At 34.2% G+C, this 14525-nt stretch overlaps 1 protein-coding gene and 2 long non-coding RNA genes across 4 annotated transcripts in view; all 3 read left to right on the forward strand.

Moving 5' to 3' along the window:
- Window positions 1–14525, forward strand: part of LOC146723817 (uncharacterized) — a 135485-nt gene that overhangs the window by 1809 nt on the left and 119151 nt on the right. The window lies entirely within an intron of this gene.
- On the forward strand, window positions 10347–12503 carry LOC146723819 (uncharacterized). Its single transcript, XM_085481014.1, has 3 exons — window positions 10347–10524; window positions 11030–11208; window positions 11823–12503. Exons 1-3 carry the CDS (start codon window positions 10347–10349, stop codon window positions 12501–12503), a joined length of 1038 nt encoding a protein of 345 aa, XP_085337140.1.
- Window positions 13585–14463, forward strand: LOC114930168 (uncharacterized). 2 transcript variants are annotated; one of them, XR_014924343.1, is made up of 3 exons: window positions 13585–13691; window positions 13851–13917; window positions 14418–14463. It is a non-coding gene; the product is annotated as an uncharacterized LOC114930168 (long non-coding RNA). The 2 variants fall into 2 exon arrangements; XR_014924342.1 differs by having other exon boundaries at window positions 13992–14457.

A 14525-nucleotide genomic window follows, 5' to 3' on the forward strand; every position in this document is an offset into this window, starting at 1 on the left:
TGGAGACTGTGTGGTGATTATCGTGCACTCAATTCAGTGACTATCCCGGATCGTTATCCCTTACCTCATATTCAAGATTTTTCTTCTTCACTTTTTGGTAAGAATATCTTTTCTAAAATCGACTTAGTTAAAGCGTACTATCAAGTACCCGTCGCTAAAGAAGATATTCACAAAACAGCTGTCACTACTCCATTTGGGCTTTTTGAATTTGTCGTAATGCCTTTCGGTTTACGAAACGCAGCCCAAACTTTTCAACGGCTCATGAACTCTTTACTTAATGATTTGAGTTTTGCCTTTTGTTATCTTGATGACATTCTTATTGCTTCTAAAGATGAGAAAGAACATATTGCTCACTTACGCATTATTTTTGATCGTCTTCAACAAGCTGGAATGACAATCAATGTCGCTAAATGTCTTTTCGGTAAAAGCGAGATTTCTTTTCTTGGTTACTTAGTTTCTAACCAAGGAGTTAAACCTACATCCGAAAAAGTGAAATCAATTATTGATTATCCTAAACCTAAGACACTTCATGAATTACGCAGATTCTTAGGAATTATCAATTATTATCGTCGCTGTCTCAAGGATGCTGCAAATCATCAAGCTCTGTTAACAGAATATTTAAAGGACAGTCGCAAGAGGGATAGAAGAATTATTTCTTGGACTAAAGAAACGGAATTAGCTTTCGAGTCATGTAAAGAAGAACTTTTACAAGTTACTACCCTTTCTCATCCTGCTCCTCATGCTCCTCTTATTTTAACTTGTAATGCTTCTGACTTTGCTGTTGGTGCATCACTTGAACAGTCTATTGACGACGATATCAAGCCAATAGCATTTTTCTCAAAGAAACTAGACAAAGCTCAAAGAAATTATAGCACTTATGATAGAGAACTTCTTAGCATTTATTTGGCTATTAAACATTTCAGGCATTTTGTTGAAGGAAGACAACTGATTATCAGAACTGATCATAAACCTTTGATTTTTGCTTTCCGTCAGAAATTGGATAAAGCGTCACCAAGACAGATCAGACAATTGGACTTTATTGCTCAATTCTCTACAAATATTACCTATATTTCTGGAAAAATGAATTCAGTTGCTGATGCTCTGTCAAGAATTGAATCTATTTTAATGCCTATTATAGTTTCTTTAGAAGAACTTGCTAATTATCAGAAAGAAGATGAAGAACTTCAAGTTTTACTTTCTTCAAATTCTTCACTTCTGTTGAAGAAACTTATTCTTTCAGGATCAACCATACCTATTTATTGTAATTGCTCTTCGGAATTAATTCGTCCATATGTTCCTAAACTCTTACGCAAGAGAATTTTTGATGTTGTTCATGGACTCGCTCACCCCAGCGGCAGATTGACATCTAAACAATTACTACTGAAATTCATTTGGCCTTCTTTGAAGAAAGATGTGAAGGAATGGACTCGAACTTGTCTTCCATGTCAACGTGCGAAGATTTCAAGACACACCAAGAATTCTCCAATTAAGATTGCAATTCCTGATCAACGCTTTCAGCATGTGCATTTAGACATTGTTGGACCACTTCCTATTTGTCAAAATTACCGTTATTGTCTTACTATGATTGATCGTTTTTCCAGATGGCCTGAAGCTGTTCCTATTTCTGAAATTTTTGCTGAAACTATTTCTACATTTTATTCACATTGGGTAGCACGTTTTGGTTCTCCTATCAGCATTACAACTGATCAAGGTCCTCAGTTTGAAGCAGCTTTATTTAAAGCTTTAACAAACCTAATTGGCTGCCAAAGGATTAGAACTTCTGCTTATCATCCTGCTTCAAATGGAATTCTGGAAAGATGGCATAGAACTTTGAAAGCAGCGATTATGTGCCACGAAACAACCAACTGGGTAGAATCGTTACCTTCAGTTCTTTTCGGATTACGTTCGTGTTTCAAAGAAGATTTAAAAGCTTCACCAGCAGTGCATGTGGCATGAAAGTAATGCATGAATTTTCTAATAATCTTACTTTACAGGTTTTAAACGTTCGATTTTCGAACATTATAAATATTGAAAGTTATAAATATTACTATGCAAATATAACAAATGCATATTTAACAGCTCTTTATAAGATATTTAAAATCGAATATATAGAATGAGGAAAAATATGGGAAAATATCTTCGAAAAAGTGGTGTACAGTGTGACGTGGTCGTCCCGACGCCCGTTCACGTCCCGACGCGGGGCCGTAAAGCCGAGCGACCGTGCCAAGAGAGCGAGAGAAAGAGAGAGAGAAAGAGAGAGAGAGAGAGAGAGAGAGAGAGAGAGAGATTATTTAGAAATATAAAAAGATATCATTTAAAAAATGTATAAATGCTTCGTACAATTTTTTTTCGCAGAGTTATTACATATTCATAAAATTTTGTTTGGTTAAAATATTTCTATTAAAAAAATTAATTTAATAAAATAATTATAAAAGATTTTATAGAATAAATTTTTATTTATTTGTTGCAATTTTTCGATATAATTTTTTTGGTAAATATTTAATCATTTTGTACAGTAAAAATATATTGTTTAAAATTAAAATGACAATTTTTAGAACAGTGTTACCTTTTTAAAAAAAAAATAAAAAAAGACAAGTTTATACATCCACGTGAAAAACTGTTATATAAAAAAACAGCTAAAAATTTATTTTTAAATTATTGTAAAAAAAACTGCTCTAAAAATGACATTTTAATTTTATATAATATATTTGTACTGTACAAAATAATTAAATATTTACCAAAAAAATAATACTAAAAAATTGCGACAAATAAATAAGTTTATTCTAATGAATAAGAGTTTATCATATAAAATCTATTATTTTATTAAATTAATTTTTTAATCGGAATATTTGAATCAAAAATTTTAGGAGTTATAGAAATTAATCGACCAAACTAGCGAGTAAATGATTTATTCAGCTTCAAGACGTTTCGACCATGTGATTGTGGTCCTTATCAAGTAAAATAAAAATAATTCAATTAAAGTTAACACATTATTATATAAATTTTGTCAGTCACATTTCTTAAAACTATATAAGTCAATCAATAAAGCAAAGCGAAACATTAAACATCATAACCCGTCGAAGGATCGTCAGATTCTAATCTTCAGATTTCATTTGATAAGGACCACAATCACATGGTCGAAACGTCGTGAAGCTGAATAAATCATTTACTCGCTAGTTTGGTCGATTAATTTCTACAACTCCTATTTAAGCACTAGTGACTGCTATTAATAATATTGGAAAAACATTTAAATTCAAAAAAATTGGCGCTGCTAAATTTCGAAATTAACTTTAGTATACATGTAATTTTGTTTATAGCGCTGTTTAATTTAGCACCAAGTTTTTTTAAATAACATTTTTTTATAAAAATGTCTATTAAAAAATTAATTTAATAAAATAATAATAAAAGATTTTATAGGATTGTTTATTTATTTGTCGCAATCTTTTGATATCATTATTGTTTTTTAGAAATATTTCATCATTTTGTACAGTAAAAATATATTGTATAAAATTAAAATGACATTTCTTAGAGCAGTTTTTACAGTAAATTTAAAAACACTTTTTTTATAACACTTTTATGTGAGCGCGTAAACTTGTCGCCTTTTTTACTTTTTGTTTTAAAGATAAATTTTTTATGGATATCATTCTTTTTTGTAGTATATATTTATTATTTACATATTTTAAAATATAAAAGCAGAAAACCCACAATAACCTCGTCATATTTCATCAGAATACGACAGTCTCCTTGCTTACAGTAAATACTATGTATAAATAATGTAAAAAAAACGTCATAATATGCATTTTTGAAAGCTGAAAGCTAGTTGAAGGCACACTAATACATAACAGTGCTAATAAGTTATCAAATTTTTATAATTTTTTCTTTACGTTATTTTTTATTTTATCGTTAGCTTTTATTTACTTCCTTATTATATTAACAATTACATATTTATAAAGGAATAACAGGATGATAGCGAAACAAGGAATATCACATAAGTTGTATCACATTTTTTTTAGTAACAAATAGTTATTATATTTTGCAGTATATCAAAAAACCTTTCTACTTCTTTTATAAATATATGTTTATAATCAAATTATTTAAAACATAAAATGATATTTAGGCCGAAAATGATATTTTCGGTGTTCCGGGATCTTACCTTCGCGTGTGTTTTGGTTACATTCGGCCTGATACGACTTTGTCGCAACCACGGTCTTGTATACAGGTCTCGCAACTCCGATGGAAGGAAGGGTTCGCTTGACAAAGTTAGATTTCATTTGGCGTACAGGCGCAAGGAGCTGTACAATCGAGGGATGTCGTAACATATACATATGTACGTACATATGGGCGGTCCGATAAGTACTTAGCCTACAAAAGAAAAACGAAAATTTTGGAAAAGTGGCGATTTATTTCTCAACATAGTTTCCTTTTAGCTCGATATACTTGACCCAGATATGCTCCAACTTCTTTAACTTATCTGAAAAATACGTTTTTTTGAGGTTTGCAAAGTAGGCCTCCGTGGCGGCGATGACCTCCTCATTTGACTAAAATTTTTGCCCGGCGAGTGACTTTTTCAAGTTTGAAAACAAAAAAAAAGTCGCACGGGGCCAAATCTGGAGAATACGGTGGATGGGGCAGCAGTTCGTAGTGCAATTCGACCAATTTGGCCGTGGCGACGGCGGAGGTGTGAGCCGGTGCGTTGTCATGGTGAAAAAGCACTTTTTTCTTCGCCAAATGGGGCCGTTTTTTCTGCAATTCGGCGTCGAATCGGCCCAATAATTCGGCATAGTAAAGCCCTGTGACCGTTTTGCTCTTCTTCAGGTAGTCGATGTAGATCACACCTTGTGAATCCCAGAAAACGGTGGCCATCACCTTGCCGGCCGATAGGACAGTCTTCGCCTTCTTCGGAGCACGTTCGCCGGGTGAAGTCCACTGTTTCGACTGTTCCTTAGTCTCTGGTGCGTACCAGTGGATCCATGTTTCGTCGACGGTCACGAAATGACGGAGAAACTCCTTCGGATTGCGCTTAAACACCGTCAAACACTGCTCTGAAGTGGTCTCACGGTTGCGCTTGTTGTACGGAGTGAGCAAACGCGGCACCCATTGCGCCGACGGCTTTCTCATGCCCAAAATTTTATGCAGGATATGACCCACGCGGTATAACTCGATGACGAGAGATACGAAATTATCGAATCAAAAGGACGATGCTGAAAATCGACACGAACGCTTTGACTGCCTCTCTTGGACTGTTATACGCGCGATTATTTTCGAGAGTCGGAATGTTGTTGTCGGGAAACAGAGCCGAGCGGATAATCATTTGCACGAGCACATCACATGTAATACACAGGGACTATTTGTCCCAGCGCTAAGATGTGTATCAAAATAAAGAGAGAGATTTAGGTCAAACAGAGCGAATTAGTTAGAATATATATATATATACTTTGGTACGCAACACGGTTTCGTCATTGTTGCGAATTAATTGCAATCATATAATATAAACGGTTTACGGTTATGTCACTGGCACAGCGAAAACCGAAAACTATGCAGTTTATCTTTTGTTTGCACTTTCTGCTTATGTTTTTAAAACATTTGTCGATAGCAGCGACGTCAAGTGCAAACATTAAAAGTTAAAAATGCCTTTAATCTTGGAGTCACTCCCACCACTCGTGATTGGGCCGAGTTGCAAGACCTGTATACAAGACCGTGGTCGTAACTTATCACTTTGATACATCTTATTTGCTTGATTTACAAGAGATTTTATAACTTTTATTTATCGTCTTCGCAAGGAACATGTATTTCACAATAAAGTCGACGTGAGCGAACATAAATGAAAATAAAAACCTGTTAAATTCAACAGCCCCTTTCGGATAAATAGCAAATGAGAATAAATATTTAATTGCTAATAGTCGCGCACGAAAATCATAGGATCGCGTTTGAACATACATATCCGAAAAGACCTCAAAGATATAAAAAAATAACGCTAAGTATATCTTTCATAAACAGAAATTAGCAAAAATAATTCTTTTCAAGGACTTCCGTTTCCGGTGCAGACGTGTGGAACACGTAGAATGTGAGTGTGGATATTTGAGGGAGATTAGAGAATATAGAGTGCAGTGAGAAAGGAGAAAATAGTGTGAGGAGGAAGAGAGATAAAAAGTGAGAGTGAAAATTTTGGGAAAGAGTCAGAGAGAAGAAGTAGAAACGAGAGATATAAAGAATTAAATGACAGCAGATAGTGGGCATAAAATACATAGAGACTCGTAAAGAACTTCAGAGCATCGTACAACCTAGTGATTTTGCCATAAGCACCCCACGACCGAGGTCCTTGCGAGGGAGCGAAACTGCCCAGGCACATCACAGGTCTACGAAGAGTTCGTTGTCTTTAAGGTAAGAATCTGTTAATCACACAGATCATCTAACACTCAGACATTACATAAAAATTCGAACAAGTTTCGAAGGTCGCGCAGATTTCCTTGAATCATTATCCAATTGTCCTATCAATAAAAAAATACATCAATATTAGATAATAGATTGTAACTTAACGACAGATCTCCTGTTATTACTCTAATAATCCCCTTCATTTTTATTCTCATATTTCCATCGCCCCGAGCACCGAATAACGCACCAAAAGCCATTCTCCCATCAACACCCTTTAAGTACAATGTCTATGTCGCGCGCCTTGCCGCCCTGACGTGGATCGTTTCCTCCACACCCTTTACTATCGTCTATGTCGCGCGCCTTGCCGCCCTGACGTAGATTATTTTCCTCAACTTCTCTTTTTTCTAATAAAATGATACCAGGAGATCAATAATTTAACAAATATTATTTTGATAAATTCTTTAGTTAATTGGATTTGGTTCAATAACCGCAATCTCTCTCAATACTTCCTTCTCATTAGTATCCTTATATTAAATTGATAACCATTTTTTTAATATTCTATAAGGTATTATAAATGAAAGGATTAAAACATAAGATCGCACGTCGGAATAACCGTAATCACAGGGCTGGGAAAAAGGCTTGTACTAACCGCGCCGCATCTACTCTACGTTGGCTCAGGCGACGGTCACCAGATAATAAACCTCGCGTCAAATTGTGTGAAAAAGTTACCTTTTCTCCAGAGACTATAAAAAGATTGAAGATTTTATCTATTCAGCTAAATCTTGACAATAAGCTCGTAGCTAACAAAGGAACTCTCTCTCATATTGAGACCGAATCTTCGATCAACCAATCTATTAATTTCTTTGAATTATCAACTCTCGAACTACCAAATTCAATCAATTCCTTAATAGAAGAAACTCTTAATTATTTTGATCTCAGAACCAACTTCCCAAAGTTATCACCAATCTCAGACAAAAGAATTTCCCCTGACTCCGGAATAGAATTCTTGCCAGACAAACCATCTAATAAATTTAGTTCAGAAACTGATTCTTCAAAGCAGTTACTAATCACGGAATTACACAAATTAGTATCGCAAGTAGAAAGAAATAATTTCCCGGAACAATTTTATCCTACGGACGAAGTACAAACAATAAAAGACCAATTCTCAGAACAATTACTAATTGCAGAACTGTGTGATTTAGTATCACAAATAGAAGAGGATACTTCTCAGAAACAAACTCATCGTAAGAACTTGATACAATCATTAAAAGATCAGTGTTCAGACAATTTATTTGAAATTGATCAATATGCTAATTATCTAGATATTTAACTATTCTCCTAATGTCTACCTAAATACAATTGACGGGATCCAGCGGTAAATTAACAAAGATATTAATACGACATTGATGCAATCTCCATCAGTATATTTTCCTTATTAATATCTCCCTGACAATATCCCCTTATTAAATTAGATATATTACTACCATTCTATGCCTCATGAAGACGCGAAAACAGAAGATCAAATATAAAAAAAACGTAATTATAGAGCGGGTAAAAAGACTCGTGCTAATCGCGCCGCATCTACTTTACGTTGGCTTCAGCGACAAGCCCTTGACAAAACCCTCTTTACGGACGAAAGAACTTTCCCAGGCACAAAGATCGAATCCTCAATTGACGAACTACCTCATTCTTTTGATTTTAACGACGACATTTTCGAATCATCATTATTCGCAGAACTGTGCGATTTAGTATCGGAAATAGAGGAGGAAATCTCCCAAGATCTAATAAAATTCTTAGAAGAACAGTGTTCGATCAATAAACCAATCAATATGCTAGTTATTTAAATATTTGAATTATTTTTCAAATGTCATCAGAATGTACTATTGAAGAAAATCGGAAATTAATTAACGAAGAAAGTCATACAATAATAAGTATAATTATCGCCCTACTAACAGACGTTTTAGAGAGAAACATCGATTTAGATTAATTTCTCGTTTGTTTAGATAACATTCTAGATCCATTGCACACGATAAACGCGAGACTTCACGAAAACCGATAATTCGTGTAATTTAAATAATTGTTTAATAATAAGACCCCATGAGAAATTCTCAAGACCTTAAATTTGAGAGTAATATTATATTTTCGCTATTGAATTTATTAATTAACAACTATTTAAATGGGGAAATTACAATCGATCAATTGATAAATTTATTAGATAATTTAGAAAGAATTGCTAATAGAAATCCTTTTTTCACTAGTAACTAGAATTCCCCAACGTTCCAACACTCGGTCCCTAGTTCCACAGTATAGTCCGTGCTCTCATACACATTGATGTTTTGCAAGTATATATTTATCAACAAGTTTATCAACAAGTTTATATTTTATTTTAAAACAACAATCTTATTACCAGGAAAATTATTAACGTATTCTATAATTCTAAAATTTACAACAGACATTAATGCAATAGATATATATATATATATATATATATATATATGATTGTTGTTTTAAAATAAAATATAAACTTGTTTAATTTCGAGGAACTGTCTCATAAATCTTGCCAATCTGCAGTGAAACAATAATAAAAAATCAGCAAAATAGAATATTTTGTGAATTAGCTATTTTATTTTCATCGTCAGACTTATTTGATACAAAAAAGATATCATAGTCTTTTACATCGCACAACTCTTACCTCGGTAAAAATCGATATATAACATCGATTGTGCGATGTAAAAGACTATGATATCTTTTTTGTATCAAAAGAGTCACGATGATTATAATAAAAGTCATTTTATTTTATGTCATAATTCGAGTACTATACTACAATTCTACTCCATAAAATATTGTACATGCGAAGAAAGTACATTATTCTTGTTTATAACAACTTTTTATAACAAGGATAATGTACTTCCTTCGCATGTACAATATTTTATGGAGTAGAATTGTAGTATAGTAGTCGAATTATGACATAAAATAAAATGACTTTTTGATCAATAATACATCTCATAAAATATGTGAATCACGAAAATAATAATGGATATATATCATTTGATTACAAGCACTAGGAAATTAATCGTTATAAAGTTGCGACTCTTTGGCACAATGTATTAACTAAACAAAACTAGTTATATTTGTACGTAAGAAATAATAAAATAAAAATAAAAATACGAAAGTGTACAGGCCATAATTCTCACATACATATGTATGGCAGTTGGGACTGATAGGTTTGCAGAAAATTAATTACAATCTCGTCATAAAGATATTCTGATCTTTGGCACAATGTATTAATTAAGCAAAACTAGTTATATTTGTACGTGAGAAATAATAGAATAAAAATGAAAACACAAATGTGTACAGGCCACATCTTTATATACATATGTACATATACATTATATACATAAGTACATTTTATTATCTTAAAACCTACACCAACATTTGTCGAAAGAAATATATATAAGTTTTGTCTAATGATATAAATAAACTTCAAAAATTTAATCATTTTTATAATAAATGCGTTCTCTCTAGATATATCTTTATACATAATAATGTCGTAAAATCGTATATAAGTGTATAAATACTGTGACGTGACGCTTTTAGAGCGCCGTCACAAGAGCGAAAAGCCCGATCGGGTAGGACGCGGGGATCTGGAGCGCCCCTCATTTCGGGGAGGGTACGATCCGTTTGCGTTATTTCGTTTTTTATTACCGTATTTTTTGCGAGAACCGCAGTTGCACGCAGCGTCGGCCTGTCGATGCGCGTGCAAAACGATTCGTAGAGAGAGCGACAAAGACGGCCCGAGAGAGCGGCAGGAGAAGTTGTAAAGCAAGAGGGAGAGAGACGGAGGATGCCGGAATACCGCAGCCGAGAGAGAAGGATAAATCGAGAGTGAGAGAGAGAGAGAGAGAGAGAGAGAGCACGGGACCTCGCGCAGTTAAGTATCGAGTAGCCGAATTCAATTTATTATCTCTCGCGCAATGTTAATGCCGTACAAATATTCTAGGATACCGAGAGGACTCCGAGTCACACCTACCCCTAAACCGCTCCTGGAGAAGGACGACGGAGGGCCCGGCCAGCCTACCGCTTGTTCCCCCAGGAGAAATGCCGCAGGAACAAACCCGGAGAAAAATCCTCTCGAGCAGCATGAAGATACCGGCGAGTGAATTACCCCGCTAAAGGGGGAGGCGGGGAAGACTTTAGGGCCCTCGCCATCGACCCTATCATCGAGGGAATGCGCGAGAGATCGGCGCGGTACGGAAGATACCAAGACGCGCGAGGCCCGGCTCTTCACTGTTCGGTGTGCTACACGACAGAGAGGGTGCCTCCAGAGATCCCGAATACAAGACCGAGAGAAGATTCTTCGCCGCCGAAAATTGTAAGCCGCCTCTCAGGTAGCCGTAGATAGATGTTGGTCGGTACCGTGTGTGTTGGAGTCTTAGAGTAATTACCGTCAGTACCGCGTCTCTCAATATCGTCTCGTTTTGTGTAGGAGAGAGCGGTCTCTCTCTCACTCTGAGTACCGTACCGCGGGGCCGGCCGACTCCGAGATCGCGAACCGAGCCCTCTCCGAAAAATGCCGCCAACAGTCAATCGTTTTCGCGAGCGATTATCGTGCATTGTAATTTACCGTTGTATTCAGAGTCACATTTTGTTTCGGCAGACGAATTAGAAGAATCGGAACCATGCAATTCATCACCGGAGGAAGCAGGTACTTGTAGCACATATTCATCCAGTACGTCAGTTCTCTTGCAAGAAGAAAGTGATTACGAACCGGAAAAAAAGAAGCAAAAGATTGTGAATTTTATCCCATTAGAAACAAAAATAAAAATCGTCAGTATGGTAAGAGAACACCCCAAGTGGAATTTGAAGACCATTCATGAACGTTAGGAAGAGCGCTTAAAAGTAAAAGTCAGTTAACTGCATGGCGTCGAGACATCGAGCGTGGTGGTGGCAATACAGAAAAATATGATACAATAAACGAATGGACTTTTGATCGTTTTCGAGAAGCCAGGAAGGAAAAGAAGCCAGTAACAACGAGGATGTTGAGAGAATGGGATTCCCAAGCAGCAGTACAATTTGAAAATTTCGAGTTGGCAGCATCCGAGTCATGGGCAATCAAATTTAAATCAACATTTAGGATTCGGCAAAGAAAAGTAACGCGATACATTAAATCTAAAAATGCATTAGATATATCACAAATATTAAATGAAGCGAAAATATTTCAAAATCGCATCGCTAAACAAATTGTAAAATTTCAAAGGGACTTCGTTATAAACACTGATCAAACTGGTTGCGAGTACCGCGCTAATGTGCGACGAATTCTCTCCGATAAAGGCGAAAAAACTACAGAAGTTTTTTTAGAAGAATTTAATAAAATTACGCATTCATATACGGCCCAATATGCAATAACTGCTTCAGGAAAAATTTTGCCACAAGTATTTTTGTGTATACAGGAACCGAAGAGAACGTTTGGGTCTCGTGTCTCGGAGGCGATTAAAATAATATCAGAAATCTATGCCAATGTACATATTACCGCCTCAAAATCAGGAAAATTGACGAAAGCCCATTTTGTTGAATTCGTCAATCACATCATCAAACTCTATTGCAATCAAGAGGAGTTCCTGCTCATTTTGGATCCGTGGGGAGGACAAACAGACACAGCACACTTCAACAGTGTCTTCACTGATGATGAAAGCAATTGTACTTCAACGGTGGAAATTATTCCTCCGCACTGTACGCCATACTGCCAACCATGTGACGTGTACTTTTTTCGGCAGGTGAAAAATTTCATCAAAAGAATTCAAAATTCTGTAGAAGTTCTGCAAAGTAACCGACAGCTCTCTTCGCGCGAAGATGCTATCAAAATACACTCATTAATTCACTCGCAACTTTCTTCAAACTTATTTAATGAAATAATTGAGTACGCGTGGTTTGCGTCAAAATTAATTCCGACGAGAAACGTATTCGCAAACGTTAATCAGATCTCCTTTCCACCGGAAGTAAGAAAAAATAAATGTACATGTGGGGAACTTTCTTTTATTCATTGCGCAAATTGTCGCCGATTTATTTGTTTCAACTGTTTTTACGATGTATATCACCCCAGTAAATGTTCTGCAACAAGTGTTAATCAGTAAATATTTGTAAACAAATTCTTATCTTTTCTTATTTCTCTTTCCCAATGTATTTGTACTGTATACAATTAATTAAACTAATAATTCTTTTAAAAATATTTACCGAATATGTGTTTGAAATAAATAAAACAAACAAATTGAGCAAACGCAGATAGTATTAAAAATAATAAAATTACAAAATATAAATAAAATTTAAATTATATATACATATACATATATATAATATATAATAATGACAAATATAATTTAAATAAAAATAAGATATAAAAACAAAATATTTGAAAAAAAAATTTTTAACGTAATAATTTTATTAAATAAATAAATAAATATATTTAAACAACAATACTTTTTCAAAACTAGTAAGATAAAACAAAAAAAAAGTAACAAGACACGGACTCGAACTTGCGACCTACGAGTTAGCTCTTAATCGCTGCTGCACTTTTCGATTTTTTAAAAATTTTTTACTCGAAAACTACGGAGCATTCGACAAAACGCCGAAACACGTATACCTTTTTTTGACCTCTAGGATCACCAAAAAAATTGGCATCCTGATTCTCGATGTACTGGGTGTAGTGTCCCCTTGTCAGTAGATTTTCGGAATTTGCGTGCAGCCGTTCTTCGCGAGTTTGTTAAATATTTTATTTTTCGACTCGGCGAGAGAGTCGAGCGAGAGAGTCACGAAATTGCCGTTGTTTATTTGTTACCTTTTGTTTTGGATACCGCGCCGTGTCTCGAATTTATAATTTTGTCCTCTATATGTACCGCCCCAGATAACACACGATGTTCTATGAATATTCTTATTAAATGTAAATGTTCTTAATTTCGGAATATTCGCATTGAATATTATATAAATATACATAGAATATTCCCAGATAGCACATAATGTTTTATAAATATTCTTAAAAAATGCAAATATTCTTAATTTCGGAATATTTTAATTGAATATTATATAAATATACATAGAATATTATAATCAGAATCGGATTATTTCAACAAAGAAGAACGTTCTAAGAATATTTTTCGAGTTTATTTATTGCACATTGTTAAGTGCAACATGCGCATTTATCATCCTTATGATGATATACTTAACTCGATACCGGTCTTCTTTGCCGTGCTACATGTCCATATATTATTCTTGTGTTGCTTCGTATTGCTGCTTATACGAAACTTTTAATCACATTTTAATCAGAGGTAAGTGTCTTTTCACTTTTATTAATTTTATTATATAAAATTAAATAAGGTTTAAGAATATTTTTATAATTTTTACATCATTGTTAGAATCAAACATTTCAGTAAATATAAGGTTATATTTTTATAAAGTCGGACATAAAATATTTCTTTTTATTGTAGCACTAATACAAGGAAACTTTATTATCGCAATCATAAGGAAAACCGAAGAATGTGAGACGTTTTTATGGTAAGAATTATTATAAATAAATTTCTTTTTTAATTACAAGCATTTTTTAATTTTAATTTTTATTTTTTGTCTAGCTGAGAACATAAAAAAATAAAAAAAATACTACTAGAGCAAAATATTAGTAAAATATAAACTTAATTTAATAATAAAAATAATTTGCTTACTGAAATTAAAAATGAAACGTCGTTATTCTAAGACTACTTTATACAGAAAAATAAAAAGAGGAACAACTGCATGCTTAGAGTTATCACAAGATTGCTCCTTTGATGATAACGATTTATTATTAACATCGAATAGCAATAATAAAAAGGTACTTAATGTAATCGCAGAAAATGTAGAAGACTCAGAATATATTGATGATAACGATGAATTACATTCTTCTACGAATGTGGACTGTTTTGATGATTTTAATTTGTATGATTCGAGTAGCCAATCTTGTGATAATTCTAATGATGTTATTGATTGTAATAATCCAATGTATTTGGAACACACTATTGTAGAAGATAATGCTCAAGATAGTTTTAGTAACAGACTGCGATTATGGGCTGAAGGATAATCGCTCGGATAAGGCGATAATTCGCGGTCGACGTACGGACCAATCGCGAATT

This window comes from Nylanderia fulva, unplaced genomic scaffold (genome assembly GCF_048542155.1).
Source record: "Nylanderia fulva isolate GAGA-0341 unplaced genomic scaffold, ASM4854215v1 Scaffold166, whole genome shotgun sequence".
In the NCBI taxonomy this organism is placed as follows: Eukaryota; Metazoa; Arthropoda; class Insecta; order Hymenoptera; family Formicidae; genus Nylanderia; species Nylanderia fulva.